This window comes from Heptranchias perlo, chromosome 32 (genome assembly GCF_035084215.1).
Source record: "Heptranchias perlo isolate sHepPer1 chromosome 32, sHepPer1.hap1, whole genome shotgun sequence".
Classification (NCBI taxonomy): Eukaryota; Metazoa; Chordata; class Chondrichthyes; order Hexanchiformes; family Hexanchidae; genus Heptranchias; species Heptranchias perlo.
The window spans coordinates 34943086-34965607 of NC_090356.1; the positions used below are offsets into that span (position 1 = coordinate 34943086).

General features: G+C 43.1%; 1 protein-coding gene across 1 annotated transcript in view; it reads left to right on the top strand.

The window, feature by feature from the left end:
- LOC137301220 (ephrin type-B receptor 2) overlaps positions 1 to 22522 on the top strand; it is a 1084770-nt gene that overhangs the window by 1004683 nt on the left and 57565 nt on the right. The window contains exon 13 of the mRNA XM_067970697.1: positions 7210 to 7359. Coding sequence (XP_067826798.1) covers positions 7210 to 7359 — 150 coding nt within the window. The remainder of the gene's footprint in view (positions 1 to 7209; positions 7360 to 22522) is intronic.

Below are 22522 nucleotides of genomic sequence, written 5' to 3' on the forward strand. Positions count from 1 at the left end.
AGGGAACAGTGTATTTCCAGCCCAACCAAGAAGGAAGCAGTGCTGGATCCAGTTCTGGGGAATGAAGTGGGGCGAGTGGAGCATGTTTCAGTGGGGGAGCATTGATCATATCATCAGGTTCAGAATAGTTATGGAAAAGGACAAGGAACAATCAAATGTGAAAATGCTTAACTGGAGGAGGGCTAATTTCAGTGAGTTAAAAGAGGATCTTGCCCGGATGGATTGGAATCAAAAATTGGTAGGCAAAACAATGGAGGCTTTCAAGGAGGGGTTAGTTTGGGTACAGAGTAGACATATTCCTAACAGGGAAAACGAAAGGGCATCCAAAGCTAGAGCTCCCTGGATGACTAAAGATATAGAGATTAAAATGAAACAGAGAAAGGAGGCTTATGATGAATGTAAGATTCATAATACAGTAGAGCACCAGGCTGAATATAGAAAGTACAGAGGAGATCAAAAAAGGTAAAAAGAGGGACATTTCGGTCATCAACCAGAGGACACAGATTGAAGATGATCAGCAAAAGAGCCAAAGGTGACAAGAGGAAACATGAGGAAATAAATCAGGAAATTAGAGGAGCATATAACAAGGGTAATACAATAATCATGGGAGACATTAATCTTCATATGGAATGGACAAATCAAATAAGCAAAATAGTTTGGAGGACGAGTTCCTGGAATGCATCCGAGACAGTTTTCTGGAATAGTATATTGAGGAACCAACGAGGGAACAGGCTATTTTAGATCTAGCATTGTGTAATGAGACAGGATTAATTGGTAATCTTATAATAAAGGATCCTCTGGGGAAGAGTGGTCATAATATGATAGAATTTCATATTGAGTTTGAGAGTGACATAGTTAAGTCCGAAACTAGGGTCTTAAATTTAATCAAAGGCAATTATGTAGGTATGAGGGGCGAGTTGGCCAAGGTAAATTGGGAAATTAGATTAAAAGATATGATGGTAGATAAATAATGTTAAACATTTAAAGAAATAATTCATACATACCATTGAAGAATAAAAACTCCACAGGAAAAGTGATCCAACCATGGCTAACTAGAGAAGTTAAGGATAGTATTAGATTAAAAGAAGATGCTTTCAATGTTGCCAAAAAAAAGTAGTAAACCTGAGGATTAGGAGGGTTTTAGAAATCAACAAAGAATAACCAAGAAATTGATAAAGGGAGAAAATTGAATATGAGAGTAAACTAACAAGAAATATAGGAACAGATTGTAAGAGCTTCTACAAGTATATAAAGAGGAAGAGAGTAGCGAAAGCAAACGTGCGTCCCTTAGAGGCAGAGTCTGGAGAAATTATAATGGGGAATCAGGAAATGGCAGAGACATTAAACAAATATTTTGTATCTGTCTTCACAGTAGAAAACACAAAAAACATACTGGAAATAGTGGGGAACCAAGGGTTTAATGTGTGGGAGGAACTCAAAGTAATTAAGATTGGTAAAGAAAACATTTTAGAAAAATTAATGGGACGAAAAGCTGACAAATCCCCTGGACCTGATGGCCTACATCCTAGAGTTTTAAAAGAAGTGGCTGCAGAGATAGTGGATGCATTGGTTTTAATCTTCCAGAATCCCTAGATTCTAGAACGGTCCCCTTGGATTGAATGGTAGTAAATGCAATCCCGCTATTCAAGAAAAGAGAGAGAGAAAAAAGTTGGATCTATTGGCCAGTTAGCCTGACATCAGTAGTAGGGAAAATGATGGAATCTATTATTAAGCACGTAGTAACAGGGCACTTAGAAAATCATAATAGGATTAGGCAGAGTCAACACAGTTTTATGAGAGGGAAATCATGTTTCACAAATCTATTAGTGTCTTTTGAGAGTGCAACTTGAAGGGTAGATAAGGGGGAATCAGTGGATATAGTGTATTTGGATTTTTCAAAAGGCGTTCGATAAGGAGCAACACAAAAGGTTGTTATACAAGATTAGGGCTGATGGGGTTGGGTGTAATATATTAGCATGGATTGAGGATTGGTTAACGGACAGAAAACAGAGAGTAGGGATAAACAGGTCATTTCCGGGTTGGCAGGTTGTAACTAGCGGGGTGCCACAGGGATCGGTGCTTGGGTCTCAGCTATTTACAATCTATATTAATGACTTAGATGAAGGGACCATGTGTAATGTATTCAAGTTTGCTGACGATACAAAGCTAGGTGGGAAAGTAAGCTGTGAGGAGGACGCAGAGAGTCTGCAAAGGGATATAGACAGGTTAAGTGAGTGGGCAAGAAGGTGGCAGATGGAGTATAATGTGGGGAAATGTGAGGTTATTCACTTTGGTAGGAAAAAGAAAAAAAATGAATATATTTGAAATAGTGAGAAACTATTAAAAGTCCGTGTTCAGTGGGAGTTGGGTATCCTTGTACACGAAACACAGAAAGTTAACATGCAGGTACAGCAAGCAATTAGGAAGGCAAATGGTATGTTGGCCTTTATTGCAAAGGGGTTGGAGTACAAGAGTAAAGAAGTCTTGCTGCAACTTTACAAGGCTTTGGTGAGACCTCACCTGGAGTACTGACTGCAATTTTGGTCTCCTTACCTAAGGAAAGATATACTTGCCTTAGAGGCGGTGCAATGAAGGTTCACTAGATTGATTCCTGGGATGAGGGTTGTCCTATGAGGAGAGATTGAGTAGAATGGACCTATAATCTCTGGAGTTTAGAAAAATGAGAGGTGATCTAATTGAAACACACAAGATTCTAAGAGGGCTTGTCAGGCTAGATGCTGAGAGGTTATTTCCCCTGGCTGGAGAGTCTAGAACTAGGGGGCATAGTCTCAGGATAAGGGGTCGGCCATTTAAGACTGAGATGAGGAGGAATTTCTTCATCCAGAGGATCGTGAATATTTGGAATTCTCTACTCCAGAGGGCTGTGGATGCTCAGTCATTGAGTATATTCAAGGCTGAGACCAATAGATTTTTGGACTCTAAGCAATCAAGGGAAATGGGGATCGGGCGGGAAAGTAGAGTTTAGGTCGAAGATCAGCCATGATTTTAATGAATGGCGGAGCAGGCTTGAGGGACCTTATGGCCTACTCCTGCTCCAATTTCTTATGTTTCTTACATTGTTTTATGCAGCGAGTTGTTATGATCTGGAATGCACTGCCTGAAAGGGCGGTGGAAGTAGATTCAATAATAACTTTCAAAAGGGAATTGGATAAATACTTGAAGGGAAAATTTTACTCGGCTATGGGGAATAGAACAGCGGAATGGGACTAATTGGAAAGCTCTGTTAAAGAGCCGGCACAGGCACGATGGGCCGAATGGCCTCCTCCTGTGCTGTACCCACTATGATACTATGATACTCCCTTTCATCTTTCCTTATCACGCTTGTAACCTCTTATTTGTGCATTTTCTCCTTTAGTTGTTTTATTATTCTTATTCTTATAGTCCTTTTTGGCCCAGTCTTCTTCAATTTTAATTTGTTCCTAACCTCGTCATTTATCCATTGGATCTAAATCTAGCAGTAGTTTCCATCTTTTTTAATGGCATATACTTATTCTACACCTTTTTAATCACTTTTTAAAAACATCCCACTGTTGCCCTGTGTGCCAATTCCTCCTTCCCCCTCCCCTTAGTTCAGCTCACTCCTCATCTCTCGAACATCTGCCCGAACCAATCTGGCATTCTAGTTTTTGTACTGACTTTTTTCCTTTCTATTTGGATTGTAAACTATTGTGGTCACCACTCAGAAGGTTCTCAACTATATTCAACTGATCTACATGATCTATTCCATTGCTCATATCCAGACCTAGCAACACCTCCGCCCTTGTAGACCGACTAACACGCTGTCCGAGGAAGGAGTCCTGTACTTATTGCAGGAATTCAATTAAATTTTCTCCGTTTACTCCCTGTCTGTCCCAATGGATCAGCAGATAATTAAAATTTCCCAGAACAATCATCCGATTTCAGATTTCCTCTTCCATTTCCTTCCCACCCCTACTAATGTAACAAGCCTTTGAGCTCCAACTGTATTCACCTTGTCTGTCCTCCTCGTTATTTACATCACCCCTCACTAGAGCAAGTACTTCCTCTTTTACCAATATTATCACTCTGCCTCCTGTCTTATATTTTCTATCCCTCCTAAATATATTATATCCCGATGTGTTTATTTTTTATGCTAGTCCAGTTTGCAGCAGGTTTCTGTTTGCTGTTAAATCTCGATCTTCCTGTAAAACAGGCACACTGGTTCCCTGATTTTATTCCATACAGTCTGCATTTTGCAACACATGCATTTTAACCTTTTTTTGCTTTTTGACACTGTCCATTTTTTTTCCTAAGCTATCGTACTTCAGTCTTGTCATCATTTATAACCGGCCCTATAATTTTATTCCTCGACACCATATCCTTCTTGCTAAATTCTTTTCTGCATATTATTCTCATCTATTTCTCCTTCTTAATAGTTGATTCTGGTTAGTTTTATTTTTCCAGCCTGCCCCAGCCCCAGTTTAAATACCGCACCACTTCCCTTTTTAACTGTTTTGTCAGTAGAACAGCACCCTTCCTGTTCGGATGTAGCCCATCTGTCCCAGAACTGGTGTCAGTGCCCAAAGTGGAATCCCTCTTCCTGACATTACTCCTTTAACCTTTCATTGATTTCCCTAATCTTCCCTATTCTAGCGCGCGGCTGGGGAAATGATCCTAAGATTACCATCTGTGAAATCCTGCTCCGAAACCTTTTTCCTAATCTCCTCAACTCATCCTGCAGGAATTCAGGCCTTTTTTATACCCATTTTACTGGCTCTCACATGGACCATGATAACGGGCTGCTCTCCCTCCCTTTGTGCAATCTTTTACAACCTGTTCCATATGTCCCTTAGCCCCGCACCTGAGAGTTAACAAAGCATCTAGACTACCACTCTGGACTGCAAAAGATCATGTCAGCTCCTCTAACTATTGAATCCACTGTCACTACTGGATTTGTAAATATGCCTAATCTCCCCCTCTGCACCAAATTGCCATTTAGAAGTCCTTATTCTCACAATGTTCACATCTCACTCTCTTACAAGCTCACTCTGTGATGTGCTCTCGACTTTATTCAGTGCCTCCTTATTAAGTTGACTGACTTGCCTCAGTCTCTCACATGTGGTGGACGTGCAGAGCATGAGAAAATTGACATGAGTGATGGCAGGTTTAGTGCTGCTGTGACATGTGAGATTCCAAATGCCACTGCTTGAATATTGGGGTAGACAATACCCGTGTTTCAATACTCTTTGCCGTTATACAGCTGACAACTCTTTTGCTGACCTTTTGAGGGGTCCTTAGGGTTATGGAGGTCTCAGGCACAGTGACAGCCAGCTCCTTCCACATGGCCCATACTGCTGCCTTTTTGATAGGATTTGCATCCCTCCTTTATCTGGCAGCAGAACTGCAACATCAGCATCTGAAAAATGTGCTGCTTAACTTTTTCATCTGCCATTGCATCCCTTCCTACAAGCCTCCTAATGCTTTTAAATTGTCTCAGCCTTTTAAATGAAGATGCTGTACCTTTCCCGAATTGTCCCTGTGAATCTGACAGGACTGCTGCCCTTGTCCTACTCAACGTTACGGAAATTAGCGGGCCCCAGTGTTAGCCTCCTTGGATATCGGTGCTTGGAAGTCCTGCTTCACTGCATTTCTGCCGGCACATCAGAGACCCAGGAATTTCGGGGCCTTGGTTTCAAACTGTGTTTGAAGTTATGCTGTGTGAATATTAGTGTTGGCTCAAAATTAGCAAATGCCTCTGTTAGAATAGCGGATCAAAGAATTTCACACAATGGTGGGTAGTGCAGCTTTGACAGAATACAAACTCGTCAAAATTAAAAGCAATTTTTAAAAACTTGGATCATAGCAGAAGTCTGATGTGGCTACAGAGACGCTTGATGCATTAAATTCCATACAGTGTATTTAACTACTGTGCACCTTAACAGCATAAATCAAGATTTTGTTTTTAATTTTCTCCCATTTTCTGAAGGTGTTCTGCAGTCACCTGTGCCCTCTGGTACCATCTTAGAGTAGACATTTGCTCATTTGTCAGACCACACAATGAGTGGTTTTTCAACTTCTGTGGTGGCTTTTCAACAAGGAGAGCTGGGGAGAGAAGGTGAAGGGGAAAGAGGAGCAGATCTCCTTGACACATCTCACCTGGCATCAACACCTGAACTCTCCATTGCAGGGCACAGGATAGTGATCAGGTACCAGGGTACGCGTACTGTGGCTGAAATCAATGATAGTATCTACTATCACGCAGGAACCAGGAATCAAACCTGGGCCCTGCCTGCTCTGTATGGTTACTGTCACATCGCTCACAGTCTACTTATCCATCCATGCAGTCCTGTCAAGATGGCCAAGAAACTCCTCGGAGCTGCTCCTACACCTCCAGCGTTACTTCGCTGGAAGTGCAACGGAAACCCCGTTTATGGGGAAACAGAGTTTCTGCTGCACTTCCAGAAAATTAACGTCAGTGGAGTGGGAGCAGCTACGAGGAATTTCCTGCCCAATGCTTCTGAGGTGCTTCTATAGAGATACAGTGGGCACCAGTTAATGGTAATATTGTGTGGATACAGTGGGCATCAGTTAATGGGAGTGCAGCTCATCCAAAAGATGGCACCTCCGACAGTGCAGCATTCCCTCAGCCAGCCTAGATTATGTGCTCAAGTCTCTGGAGTGGGACTTGAATGCAGAGTCTTCTGACTCAAAGGCGAGTGTGCCACCAACTGAGCACGGCCGATACCGTTCTGTTCAAATCAGTTTCTCCATTTTAGCTGCAGTGAAGTTCCGGAATCCAAGTATATCTTCTATCTTTGTAGCTTTCTGTCAAATGTCGGACTCCATTCTTACGTTTGTGTTTATTGACATTTGCAGACTGTGTTGATTGTCACATTGAACTGTTGCTGAGTTGAAGCCAAGCAGTTCCAACACCAACAGTTTCTGCAGAGTTCTGGGAGGAATTACTTACTGTATTTGTTTTACAAAATGGAAGTCTTGCTTTCATGTTGCATCTTTTCAAGGCCCCCAGAAATATGTGAAAGTGCTTCAGATTCATTTACTGTTTGAAGTACAGACATTTGTTATGTGGGCAATATGGCTGTGTGAAATGTAAAAGATATTTTATTAATCATTTGGATTTTGTTAGGGTGGGGGCAGCTTCAATATATCCCCAACAAAATGGAATGCTGTTAGCTGTAGGTTTTTTACCTTTCTTCTCTTTGCTTTCAGGGAGGGAAGATTCCGATACGGTGGACAGCACCAGAGGCCATTCAGTACAGGAAGTTCACATCAGCCAGTGATGTTTGGAGTTATGGCATAGTCATGTGGGAAGTAATGTCCTATGGGGAGAGACCATACTGGGACATGACCAATCAAGATGTATGTTATTTTCTCTAATGCTATTCTCTCTTGTGATTTTTGACATTGAATGTTTTGATCAATTTTCCTCTCCCAGCTCTTGCCAATCATCACATTTCATCCTTCCTTTAGTGGAGGGATGAACTAACCCATAGGTCTACCAGGACGGTTGTCATTGACGCTGTCAATGATGTGTTGAAGTGAGATGGAGAGGTGGTTGAAATTGACATTGACAGATTTTTCTTCCACTCCCTCCCCTTGCCTTAAGTTAGAAACCACCACTGATATTAACCTGACTAACAACTGGCAAAGCATTAGAGTAGATGAGTTGAAAGAAAAGATTGGGAGTTTGAACTTGTAATTGTTTGGAATGGAATGTACTGCCCTACTGCTTGAGATTTAAGGCTTCCACATTTAATGACCTCTCTTCAACGAGCTGAATAAAATCAAGCAATATTACATATTTCAACTAAAGTTCAAAAATCGCAGATTGCTATTGCTGGTTGTGTTTGAGTATTCATGTGAGAAACTTCGCCTTTCTCAATTTCACAATAATGTGAGCTCTCACCTGCATTGCTGTGAAAATAAATCCTTCAGTATTCAAATACAGTTAATATCCCATACTCTCCTTTTTATGTAATTTTCTCTGCCATTCTCCTCCATCTCTCTCTGTCCTTTTTCTCTTCTCTTTCTGTCTTTTTCTTCAAAGCATCCATAGCTCTGCGGCTTGTAGTTCTGTTGTCACATTTTCTCATGCTGGAAAGTGAAGCAAACACAAAGAACTTGTTTCCTTCAGTCTGTATGTGGACCTAATCTCTAATGTTCTAGGATTCTCTGTGGGCCTCTCTAATATTCAGGAATACCAACCAACCCACATTTAGTGAGAAAAATCATGCACATGATTGCCATCGCCTGCCCTGTCCCAGGATCCCAATCTGAAGTATATCAGGACTGCGCCGTAATTCTTGCCATTTCAATTGTCCCTTTTTTTCCGGAACAATGCGGAAAAGTAAGAGGAAGTAGTGGAGTTTTATCCCAGCATTTTTTGGGGTAGTGAAAATCATCTATTAAAGTATGGGAACTATAGTTTTAAGATAACTTTCACCACACATCTGAATGCTGTATTAGCCCTACCTCTGCAGCACTCAATGAACAGGCCATGACCTAAGAAGGAGAAAAGAAAAGGAGAAAGATAACAAAAAGATAAGTGGGAAGGAGAGAAGAACATAGTTGTACCATTTGGCCATACCCACAGTCTATGTGGCGGGTTCAGCTGGACACTTCGTCACCCACTTGTGTAACAGACTAAGCTTTAGTGGTTTTCCATTTTATGTACTTCAGGTACATTGCTTGTGTTTCAAAATCTCACATGTAAGATTTATCCAGTATCCAGCCCTGGTGAGATTGCACCAATGAAGCACCCTGTTCGAACATAGGAACAGAAGGAGGCCATTCAGCCCACCGAGCCTTTTCCACCATTCAATTAGGTCATAGCTGATTTGCACCTCAACTCCATTTACCTGCCTTTGATCCATATCCCCTGAGACTCTAACCGAACACAAATCTATCTATCTCAGTTTTGAAAGTTCCAATTCACTCCCAGAATCCACATCCTTTTGGAGGAGAGGGTTCCAGATTTCCACTCCTCTTTGTGTGAAAAAGTGCATCCTGTTTTCGTTCCTGAATGGCCTGACTCTAATTTTAAGGTTTGCCCCTCTGTTCTGGACCCCCTCCGCCAGAGCTAATAGCGTCTCTCGATCTACCTTATCAAATCCTTTTATCATCTTAAACACCTCAATTAGATCACCCTTCAATCTTCTATACTCAAGGGAATACAAGTCTAGTCTCTGCATGGATTTATTAAAGGCAAATCGTGTTTAACTAACTTGACAGAGTTTTTTGATGAGGCAATATAGAGGGTTGATGAGGGCAATGCGGTTGATGTGGTATATATGGACTATCAAAAGGCGTTTGATAAAGTGCCGCATAATAAGCTTGTCATCAAGATTGAAGCCCATGGAATAAAGGGGGCAGTAGCAACATGGATACTGAATTGGCTAAGTAACAGGAAACAGAGAGTAGTGGTGAACAGTTGTTTTTCAGACTGGAGGGAGGTGTACAGTGGTGTTCCCCAGGGGTCAGTGCTGGGACCACTGCTTTTCTTGATATATACTAATGACTTGGACTTGGGTGTACAGGGCACAATTTCCAAATTTGCAGATGACACAAAACTTGGAAGTGTAGTAAACAGTGAGGAGGATAGTGATAGACTTCAGGAGGATATAGACAGGCTGGTGGAATGGGCGGACACGTGGCAGATGAAATTTAACACACAAAAATGCAAAGTGACACATTTCAATAGGAAGAACGAGGAGAGGCAATATAAATTAGAGGGCAGAACTCTAAAAGGGGTACAGGATCAGAGAGATCTGGGGGTATATGTACATGTGGAAACTTAATATTACTTATTACTATACAATGCATTAACACCCAAACAAGTAGTACAAAGAGAAACTTTATTGAACCCCGACTTGTATACAAGTGGAAGAGCACCTCAAGCAAAGGTTGATGGTGCAGCTTCGCCGAGTTCAAGAAACAGCTCACGTTTATACAACTCAGTAACAACGCCCACCTGTCACAGAATATGGGCGTACACGTACATTCTTTATTGGCTCAGGTAGTTGGTCAATCAAAATAGGGAACCCACTCTCGAGTTCCCATAGCCATCTTGATACCTTGGACGCAGGCCTGGGAAAGTGCTTTTTCCTACATTTCTGTCTTTTATTATCAGTAGGTCTGTAGCGAGTCTCAAGGCTATATGGTCATTTATTCCTGTAGTCAGCTACCTCCCTATCTAAAGGGAGGACAGCTATCAGCATGAGAAACTCAAAGTAATTACACAATTGTGCTTCTATGTGTTCTCGTGAGAAACTTTATTATGCGAGTTAAATGAATTAATAGAGAGTTAATATGGTCAAGTATCCCTTCATGCACTTCCACATTCCCCCTTTTGTCCTTCATAAAGGATATTTTCCTAGTAGAGCATTACCCTAGCTAGGCGTTCAAACTCTTCCTGCACCTCATCTCCTTCCATCTCTACTTGCACCATTAAATTTGTGGGTGCTATATTTTTACCAAAATTAGACATCATAACACAGCAACATTTGAATAAGCAATAAGCTATAAGAACTATAACAACGAATATGACTAACCCTTGAACTAGAGAAGTCCCGATAGAACCCAGCCACCCGGTTGCCCAGCCCCAAAGAGTGAACGAAGGGGGCTGCTTGAGTTTCTCAATTTCCTTTTGGATGTGATCGGCCAAATTAGTAATCTTCTCTGAACTATCAGGTATGTAGGTACAACATTCAGATCCAATTAGTGCGCATGTTCCCCCTTTCTCTGCCAATAGGTAATCAAGGGCCATACGGTTCTGTAAAGTGACCGTACAAATGGCTATCATCTCTGCGTTTATTTCCTTTAAGGCTTCTGCCGTATCATTAGCAACTACTTCCCAGATTTCGGCCAAATTAATGATTTCTCTGGTGGCCTTACCCATTCCCCACTGAGGGAAAGCAATGGCCCAGAACCGGTCGGCCTCAGTAATTACCCTTTTCACTCGTTGCCCAGTGGGACGTTGGGGCAGGGACGATGAGTGTCGGACATATGGTATTACATATCCCAAGTAACATGATCCTGTCCAATTTTGAGGCAACCACGGGTATGCCTTGTGGCCACAAATAAAGTAAGTTTCATTATACGCAGTTATTGGAGGAAAACTTTCTACATGTATTCTGTCCATGTAAATTTGGCCGCCTGTGCAAGGCTTCCATCTGATGGTACTACCGACACTGGTTTCTGTCATATTTATATACTGAGTGCAATTGCTCCATCCTACCGTATCTCCCCCTGTTGAGTTCTTACTCAAACATATTGTTCCATTAGGTCTTGATGTATTTGTGAGGATTAAAAACGGAGGTTTATGGGTCCGATTATAATTGGGTTGGTACCACCGCTGAAATTTGGTTTCACATTTTGTTGTGTTTGTATACTCCTTCCATTGTTCTTCCACAGGTATTACCTTATTTGTCTCCGCGTTCACCCAGCCGTTATCTCGCATTCCGTTCCCGTCAGTTTCATTTTGATTTATTACCCATTCCGCTATTTCTGGGGAAGTTAAGGGGACTGGTCTGAGGGGAATGCCTCCCTTGGAATGGATGGGGATATGGGAGCACACCCAGCAACTAGAGATACCTTGACGTTTTGCATACATATAGGACATGTATAAGAAAGTATTGGTGTGCAGTTCCCTTGAAACGCAATTGGTTCTACTTGCAGCGGGGGTTGTAGCAGGTTCTATGTTAATTCCCACCCATAGGATCAGGCATGCTAAGCCAATCATTCGCAAATGATTTAACAGTTTAGGACATGCCATGCTGCAACAGTCTCTTATGATAGTTTGATTAATCAGTCTTTTCCTTCGGTTCGGCTGGTTCGCCGCTGCCGGGGTCCTTGTATGGGGATTTCTTACAGTGGGACGCGTGTATCCATGTAGGTCGTTCCTTCACTTTCACGGCGGTGTTCGTTGTGAGGAGCACTTGATAGGGTCCTTTAAACCGGGGCTGGAGTCCATTCTTTCGCTTAAAGATCTTTATGTAGACAGTATCTCCTGGCTCGATACTGTGACACTTCTCTCCTGTGGGTTCAAGTTGTGCTTGTTTGACCTGTCGGTGAAAACTAGAAATACAGTTAGTTAACGTGACACAATACTGGAGCATGTCCTCCTCCATTGTGTGTTTATCCATCTGTTTTACAGACAGGGGTGCTGAGAAAGGCAGACGTTGTGGCCGTCCCATTACAATCTCATGTGGTGACAGTCCTGTCACCCTGCTGGTTGAGGACCTCATGACCATGAGGGCTGAAGGCAATGCATCTACCCACTTAAGCCCCGTTTCCTCACAAAGTTTAGACAATTTGTTTTTTAACATGCCGTTGTATCGCTCAACTGTACCTGATGACTGTGGGTGATAACTACAGTGAAAGTGTTGAGCAATCTGTAGTCCTTTACACAGTTCCTTTACAACAATCCCTGTAAAATGTGGCCCGTTGTCACTTGACAACTTATGGGGTATACCGAAGAGCGGTATAACTTCTCGAAGCAGACATTTAGCAACAACTGTAGTATCATTCTTTCTACAAGGAAAAGCTTCAATCCATCTAGAAAACATGTCAATTATCACTAACTCATATTTATATCCCACACATGGGGATAATTCAATAAAATCCATTTGCAAGTGTGTAAAGGGTCCTTCAGGACCCGGATGCACAGAACGTACTGTCTTTTCAGTTTTACCAGGATTCATTCAGTGACAGACGGTACATTGGTCACTAATTTGAGTGAGAGCCTTGGTTAGACCTGGCGCAAACCATGTTTGATTCACATAGTCGGTCATTCCGGTCTTACCAGCGTGCGTAAAGGTGTGAACACATCTAGCGAGCCAGGGTAAAAGTTGGCGAGGGGCCACCACGCGGCCGTCATGGTGGACCCACAAACCTTCCCGGTTCTTTGTACAATTATGATTAACCCATTCCACCAACTCGTTTTCCCCCACCCTGGACTGATGTTCAATGACATCTTTTAATGATGGGGTAACCGATTCTGGATCTTTCTCTCTGGAAACCATGAGGGAGACCAGAGGCCCTGTGTCAGAAAGTGCTGCTTGTTTTGCTGCTGGATCAGCTCTTTCATTGCCCAAGTAGACTTGGTCTCGTTCTCCGTTATGGGCTTTACATTTTACCACAGCCACCAAAACAGGTTCCATTAGTGGTAGCAAGAGATGGTTGATCTGTTCAGCATTTTTAATGGTTGTTCCATTTGATGTCAGGAATCCACGCAATTTCCAAATCTGTCCATGATCATGTGCAATGCCGAATGCATATCGTGAGTCTGTGTAAATGGTGGCTGTTTTTCCAGTAGCAACAATACAGGCTCGCGTTAGGGCGAATAGTTCTGCCTGTTGTGCTGAAAAGGTGGGTGGTAGTGAATAGGCTTCTATAGCAGAATGGTCATCAACAATCGCGGAGCCTGCCTTTTGACTGTGGCCTTCTGCAACTGCCAGAGTGCAGTGGGGCGCACTATCGGCTACTTTAAATAAGGGTTTTATCTCGCTGGGTAGTATGATTGACACAGCTATGCCAGCCAGTCCTATCAGGATCGTATATCGAATTAGGCTGTACAGTGTAAATTGTATTTCCAGGAGGTTAAATTAAGGAGTGCTCGGTAATCAGATGCCCCCCTAGATACGGACTGCAGGGACCCCACCAATCTTCGAAATTTTGTGGCCAGAGAGCCACTGTTGTTCATTAACCATTTATAAATGACGGGTGACTCAAATTCTCGAAGGGAGTACATTCCATAAGTTTCTTCGGGGATAGACACTTCTAATCCCCTATCCGTACATGTGATGGTGGCTCTCATTTTGCATAAGAGATCACATCTGAGTAAATTAACGGGTGCGTCCTCTGATAGTAGGAATGCATGTTGTCTGTGGAATACTTCTGATTTTATGTCGAATGGTTCTGACCATTGCATGGTTTGTGTAACTCCTGACAGGCCAACACATTGTACACTTTTATCCGTTTTGGGGGCTTCTTTTGCCATTTCTTTGGACAATAAAGAGTTAGTAGCACCCGTATCAACAAGGAAGGGCACTTGTTTCCCCCCCATGTGTAGATAGAGGCATGGTTCTTCACCAGCGTTCACAGAGACTATCGGCATTTGACAATCAGGTTTCTGACACAGGGGCGTTCGAGGGCGTCATGCGGGATAATTTCCGGGATCATTACGATTTGAATTACTCCATGGATTCCCAGTCGAAAATTGGACTTGGGGTCGAGTGGTGGGTTGATCAGCAGAATTTTGCGGTGGACCATTGGCAGATCTTCTGTCGGGCTGAGGACAATTCGATCGCCAATGTCCACTTTTCCCACAATTAAAACACAGACCATAAAAAGGTTTTTGAGGATTTCCAACTTTGAGGATGCCCAAAACCTCCTGATTGAGGTGGGCCTGATCCGCCTCCGCGTTGTGGGTGTCCCCTCCCTCTATTATGTCCCATATAATACAAGGTGAGCGGGTCATTTGGAGTCATTTTTGTTTCTGCGTACATGGAAGTTTTACTTTTATTCTCTTTGCTTTCTCTACTACAATCCTGGACATTCTTTAGAATGGACGTCAATTGGGGCATATCAAAGTCAGTGGGTCTTTTAATTCTGGTCTGAGTCCGTTAACGAGGGCGTTAATGAGTGGCACTTGGTATGCATCTTTGGTCATACCAGAACACTGGTCAAAAATATTCTCCATTCTTTCTATATAATCCTCAACATCCTCATCTTTCCTTTGACTGGTTTCTGTAATCTTAGTCCAATTTGTTTTCTTGGGGAATTTTACGTGCATTACATCATACAAATTTTGGCAGAATGCATCATCTGCCACTGTCTCGTCTGATCCGTTAGCTGCCCTATGGTTTCGGACAAGGGCAAAACTTTCATCGCCCTCACACAGTCTTTTATATTTATTATCTTTCAACCATGTGCTTAATAACTGATCCATATCTACTATGGTTGTTTGGTGACAAATGACTATCGTTTTCAATTGGTCAATAGACTTTTCTAAGTCTTTGGAGAGGTCTGGGAAGTCCTGAATGATTCCTCTCAATTCGGTGGCTGTCCATGGACGGTGGACGGAAACTGGGTCTCCGTCTGCAGCATGGACATTGGGGAACCGTCTTAAGGGCAGTTGTGTTCTGGCTGGGGTGGGCTTAGATTCCCCTTCATCTCCCTCCTTTGCCTCACTACGACTTCTGGCACCCTGGGTACCCTGGCTTGGGCCCGCAGTCTGGGAGGGGGTCTGGGCAGCTGTCCCACCAGTAGCGCCGTCCTCAGGATTAAGTGGAGGTGGGGGATTTGAAGGGTTAATGGGGTCCCCTTCGTTCTCAGGCAGTGCGGGTGCCTGCTCCTGATAAGCCGGAGGGATTCGCGGGGCTCGCATCTGTCCTATGAAATAATCGTCATCTTCGTCTGGGGCAGTGGGTAGGGCAGGATATAGTGGCACAGCTAATGGCGGCTGTTTCTTTATTAACATTTGTTTAATTTTTATATCTTGTTTGGTATTGTTTTTACTGGCTGCCTTACTCTGTTCGTGCCTTGATTCGGCTTCCTTTTTCCAATCTGAGAATGCCGCCCACTTAACCCCTTTCTCACATTTCTTTCTCGGGTCTCTGTCCTCTAAACATTCTTCTAAACAGTTAATTCTGTCCATATTAAATGTACCGTCTTCGGGAAAGGGATATTTCCTAGTCCTGGTCCATTTTGACCAAACTATCAACTCGTCAGTTGTTTCTTTTCCAAAGTTTTTGTACATGTAAGCAGCAGGTGTTCCCTTTGGAGGGATTTTGCTTGTGCTGGTGCCCATGGTTTATAGTTTATACAATCCTTCACACTGTAATTACACAACAATCAAGGCCTATCTTAACTATCGCAATTCTATACTTGATAATTCAGCTGATGGGACAAGACGTCATGTGTTCTCTACACCTACTTTAGGGTCCTGGCCTTCACGTGGGGTTAAAACCCTCTTAATAACCAGCTCAGGCTCGGTGCGTGAGAGAAACGTCTGCAATTGGTTGGATCAGCTGACTTACACAAGATTCTTGTATACTTTAACACTACGCGACATTAACACCAGTCTGCATTTGTTGCCACTACAGACTTGTTCAAATTACAATTTCACTCAGTTCCGAATATTAATTTTACTCTAAAAGTCTGTAACTTTGTTACCTTTTCTCTGGCGCCTCTCTAGTAGTGACCGTCTGTCGGCTCTATACAGCAGCCTCAACATCACTCTAGTTACTTTACCGGTTTCACAGATCTACTCCGTTATTGTTCTCTCTCAGCCCGTCACTACAACACCACAGCTGACAATATCGAGTAATCTGACAAGGTCATTTTCCTTTTCTTTCTCCTTGTCTATACGAAACACATTTCCTTTCTATTCCTAAAGGCAAGCAGAAGAATTAGTCACGTCAGTTAATGCATACATTTACTAATCGCAGTGCGTCTGCGGCTTGCACAGAACACCTAGTTGTAATAACAACCTGTTTCCGTACTTACCGGGGATCACAAGCGATCTCAGTGGGACCTCCAAGAAACTGTAGAAACTTAATATTACTTATTACTATACAATGCATTAACACCCAAACAAGTAGTACAAAGAGAAACTTTATTGAACCCCGACTTGTATACAAGTGGAAGAGCACCTCAAGCAAAGGTTGATGGTGCAGCTTCGCCGAGTTCAAGAAACAGCTCACGTTTATACAACTCAGTAACAACGCCCACCTGTCACAGAATATGAGCGTACACGTACATTCTTTATTGGCTCAGGTAGTTGGTCAATCAAAATAGGGAACCCACTCTCGAGTTCCCATAGCCATCTTGATACCTTGGACGCAGGCCTGGGAAAGTGCTTTTCTCTACATTTCTGTCTTTTATTATCAGTAGGTCTGTAGCTAGTCTCAAGGCTATATGGCCATTTATTCCTGTAGTCAGCTACCTCCCTATCTAAAGGGAGGACAGCTATCAACGTGAGAAACTCAAAATAATTACACAATTGTGCTTCTATGTGTTCTCGTGAGAAACTTTATTATGCGAGTTAAGTGAATTAATAGAGAGTTAATATGGTCAAGTATCCCTTCATGCACTTCCACATACACAAATCGTTGAAGGTGGCAGGGCAGGTTGAGAACGTGGTTGAAAAAGCTTACGGGATCCTAGGGTTTAAAAATAGAGGCATAGAGTACAAAAGCAAGGAAGTCATGATGAACTTTTATTAAATACTGGTTCGACCACAACTGGAGTATTGTGTCCACCGCAAGTCTGGGCACCGCACTTTAGGAAAGATGTAAAGGCCTTAAAGAGAGTGCAGAAAAGATTTACTAGAATGATTCCAGGGATGAAGGACTTTAGTTATGTGGATAGACTGGAGAAGCTGGGTTTGTTCTCCTTATAACAGAGACGGTTGTGAAGAGATTTGATGGAGGTATTCAAAATCATGAAGGGTCTAGACAGAGTAGATAGAGAGAAACTGTTCACATCGGCGGAAGGGTCAAGAACCAGGGGACATAGATTTAAGGTGATTGGCAAAAGAACCAAAGGTGACATGAGGAAAAACCTTTTTACACAGCGAGTGGTTAGGATCTGGAATGCACTGCCCGAGGGGGTGGTGGAGGCAGATTCAATCATGGCCTTTAAAAGGGAACTGGATAAGTACTTGAAAGGAAAAAAAAATGTAGGGCTACAGGGATAGGGAAGGGGAGTGGGACTAGCTGGATTGCTCTTGCAAAGAGCCAGCATGGACTTGATGGGCCGAATGGCCTCCCTCCGTGCTGTAACCTTGCTACGATACTATGATTCTAACCTGTCCACATAATTTAACCCTTGTATCCCCGGTATCATTCTGGTGAATCTGCGCTGCACCCCCTCCAAGGCCAATATATCCTTCCTGAGGTGCAGTGCCCAGAACTGAACACACTACTCTAACTGGAGTATAACCAGGACTTTATATAACTGTAGCATAACTTCCACACCTTTGTCGTCCAGCACCTTTGAGATAAAGGCCAATATTCTATTAGACTTTACAATCCTTTTTTGTACTTGTCCACTAGCTTTTAGTGATTTCTGTACGTGAACCCCTAAATCTCTCTGCTCCTCTACAGTCCCTAGCTTTTCACCACTTGGAAAATATCCTGATCCATCATTCTTCGGTCTAAAGTGGATGACCTCACACTTCCTCACATTGAACTCCATCTGCCACAGTTTTGCCCACTCACTTAATCTACCAATGTCCCTTTGCAACTTTCTGCTCCCATCTACAATATTTACTGTGCCACATAAATTGGTGTTGTTCGCAAACTTGGATTACGGCACCAGAGGAAAAATTTCTCTGTATCTACTCTATCAAAGCCTTTTAGCATTTAAAATACCTTGATCAGATCACTTCTCAATCTTCTATACGGAAGGGAATGCATATACAGTTACATCGGGCGCTAAATTGGGCCGTGTAGCGCCTGATGTAACTGTATATGCCCTATCAAACCCCTTCATAATCTTAAAGACCAGGTCACCCCTCAGCCTCCTCTTTGCTAAAGAAAAGAGCCCCAACCTGTTCAGCCTTTCCTGCTAGAAAAAAGCTCTCAGTTCTGGTATCATCTTTGTACATCTTTTTTGCACCTTCTCCAGTGTCTCTATATTCTTTTTATGATATGGAGATCAGAAATGTGCACAGTACTCTTAAGTGGAGTCTCACCAACGTTCCATACACGTTTAATGTAACTTCTCTGCTTTTCAATTCTATCCCTCTACAAATGAATCCCAGTGCTTTGTTTGCTTTTTGTGGCCTTATTAACCTGTGTCGCTACTTTTAGTGATTTGTGTACTTGTACCTCGAGACCCCTTTGCTCGTCCACTCCAGTTGGATTCTTATTTTCCAAGAGCTATGTGGCCTCTTTATTCTTCCGACCAAAATGCACCACTTATCCATCAGCTTAGTTGCTGGACTATTTGTTCTGGCTGATGGTCGATTTGCAGTTGTTTATGGACCATTTATAGAGTTGGTCAAAGTTGCATTAATCTACAGGGAGTGGTCGGGCTGCTTTTGCAGTTCCGTGGCTCCTGCACAAGGAAGTTGGCTCCAGATATGGGTGGCCTGCGAGGGCAACCTTTTGACATTGAAGATGACTGGGAGAATGAAGAGCGATCGTGCAGAGCAGGACAAGCTGCTGGAAGAGGAAGGGGAAGAGGAGGTGGAGTAGGGCATGGGATGTGAGCGTCGCTGGTGAGGCCGGCATTTATTGCCCATCCCTAATTGCCCTTGTGAAGGTGGTGGTGAGCCGCCTTCTTGAACCGCTGTAGTCCGTGTGGTGAAGGTTCTCCCACAGTGCTGTTAGGAAGGGAGTTCCAGAACTTTGACCCAGCGACGATGAAGGAATATTTCCAAGTCGGGATGGTGTGTGACTTGGAGGGGAACGTGCAGGTGGTGTTGTTCCCATGTGCCTGCTGCCTTTGTCCTTCTAGGTAGTAGAGGTCGCGGGTTTGGGATGTGCTGTTGAAGCTTTTCTGAGTTGCTGCAGCACATCCTGTGGATGGTACACACTGCAGCCACAGTGCGCCGATGGTGAAGGGAGTGAATGTTTAGGGTGGTGGTTGGGGTGCCAATCAAGCGGGCTGCTTTGTCCTGGATGGTGTCGAGCTTCTTGAGTGTTGTTGGAGTTGCACTCATCCAGGCAAGTGGAGAGTATTCCATCACACTCCTGACTTGTGCCTTGTAGATGGTGAAAAGGCTTTGGGGAGCCAGGAGGTGAGTCACTCGCCGCAGAATACCCAGCCTCTGACCTGCTCTCATAGCCACAGAATTTATGTGGCTGGTCCAGTTAAGTTTCTGGTCAATGGTGACCCTCAGGATGTTGATGGTTGGGGATTCAGCGATGGTAATGCCATTGAATATCAAGGGGAGGTGGTTAGACTCTCTCTTGTTGGAGATGATCATTGCCTGGTACTTGTCTGGCGTGAATGTTACTTGCCACTTATTAGCCCAAGCCTGGATGTTGTCCAGGTCTTGCTGCAAGTGGGCACGGACTGCTTCATTATCTGAGGGGTTGCGAATGGAACTGAACACCGTGCACTCATCAGCGAGCATCCTCATTTCTGACCTTAGATGGAGGGAAGGTCATTGATGAAGCAGCTGAAGATGGTTGGGCCAAGGACACTGCCCTGAGGAACTCCTGCAGCAATGTCCTATGGCTGAGATGATTGGACTCCAACAACCACTACCATCTTCCTTTGTAAACAATTTTACAACACCAAGTTATAGTCCAGCAATTTTATTTTAAATTCACAAGCTTTCGGAGGCTTCCTCCTTCGTCAGGTGAACGATGTGAAAAAAAGAGGTTATTTAGGAACATAGGAACATCGGAACAGGAGTAGGCCATTCAGCCGCTCGTGCCTGCTCCGCCATTTGATAAGGTCATGGCTGATCTGTGATCTAACTCCATATACCCGCCTTTGGCCCATATCCCTTAATACCTTTGATTGCCAAAAAGCCATCTATCTCAGATTTAAATTTATCAATTCAGCTAGTATCAATTGCCGTTTGCGGAAGAGAGTTCCAAACTTCTACCACCCTTTGTGTGCAGAAATGTTTACTAATCTCGCTCCTGAAAGGTCTGGCTCTAATTTTTAGACTGTGCCCCCTACTCCTAGAATCCCCAATTCTCTCTATCCACCCTATCCGTTCCCCTTAATATCGTATAAACTTCGATCAGATCACCCTTTAACCTTCGAAACTCCAGAGAATACAACCCCAATTTGTGTAATCTCTCCTCGTAACTTAACCCTTGAAGTCCGGGTATCATTCGAGTAAACCTACGCTGCACTCCCTCCAAGGCCAATATGTCCTTCTGAAGGTGCGATGCCCAGAACTGCTCACAGTACTCCAGGTGCGGTCTCACCAGGATTTTGTATAGCTGCAGCATAACCTCTGCCCACTTGTACTCTAATCCACGAGAAATAAAGGCCAGCATTCCATTAGCCTTATTGATGATTTTCTCAACCTGTTCATGACACTTCAATGATCTATGTACCTGAACCCCTAAGTCCCTTTGGACATCCACTGTCTTTAACTATTTACCATTTAGAAAGTACTCTGTTCTATCCCTTTTCGATCCAAAGTGGATGACCTCACATTTGTCTACATTGAATTCCATTTGCCACAGTTTTGCCCATTCACCTAATCTATCAATATTGCTTTGTAATTTTATATTTTCATCTACACTGCTTACAATGCCACCAATCTTTGTGTCATCGGCAAACTTAGATATAAGACTTTCTATGCCTTCATCGAAGTCCGTTAATAAATATTGTGAATAATTGAGGCCCCAAGACAGATCCCTGTGCGACTCCACTAGTCACATCCTGCCAATGTGAGTACCTACCCATTATCCCTACTCTCTGGTGCCTTTCGCTCAGCCAACTTCCCAACCAAGTCCATACTTTTCCCTCGATTCCATGGGCTTCTATCTTGGATAACAGTCTCTTATCTGGGACCTTATCAAATGCCTCCTGGAAGTCCATATAAATAACATCCATTGACATTCCCCTGTCCACTACTTTAGTCACTTCTTCAAAAAATTCAATCAAGTTTGTCAGGCACGACCTACCTTTCACAAATCCATGCTGGCTCTCTCTGATTAACTGAAAATTCTCGAGGTGTTCAGTCACCCTATCTTAATTATAGACTCCAGCATTTTCCCCACAACAGATGTTAGGCTAACTGGTCTATAATTCCCCGGTTTCCCTCTCTCTCCTTTCTTAAAAAGCGGAGTGACATGTGCAATTTTCCAATCTAGAGGGACAGTTCCTGAATCTAGAGAACTTTGAAAGATTATAGTTAGGGCATCTGCAATATTTCTCACCTACTTCCTTTAAAACCCTGGGATGGAAACCATCTGGTTCTGGGGATTTAGCACTCTTTAGTGCTGTTATTTTCTTCATTACTGTTGCTTTACTTATATTAATTTTATCCAGTCCCTGTCCCCGATTCAATATTAGTTTTCTTGGGATTTCCGGCATGCTATCCTCTTTTTCTACTGTAAATACTGACGCAAAGTAATTGTTCAACATGTCTGCCATTTCCCCATTGTCAATGACATTATCCCCACTTTCAGTTTTTAAGGGGCCAACACTGCTCCAGACCACCCTCTTTTTCCGAATGTAACGATAAAAGTTCTTCGTATTGGTTTTGACATCCCTTGCGAGTTTCTTTTCATACTCTCTTTTTGTAGCTCTTATTATCTGTTTTGTGACCCGTTGTTGATCTTTGCATCTTTCCCATTCGCCAGGATCTGTGCCATTTTTTGCCTTTTTGTATGCCCTTTCCTTATGTCTTATACTGTCTTTAGTTGTCCATGGCTGTTTTTTTTGGCAAGTAGAGTTCTTGCCCCTCAGGGGTATAAACCGATTCTGTATCACGTTAAATGTTTCTTTAAACATTTCCCACTGATCATCAGTCGTTTTACCCATTAACAGATTTGCCCAGTTTACTGTGGACAGTCTCTGTCTCATCCCATTGAAG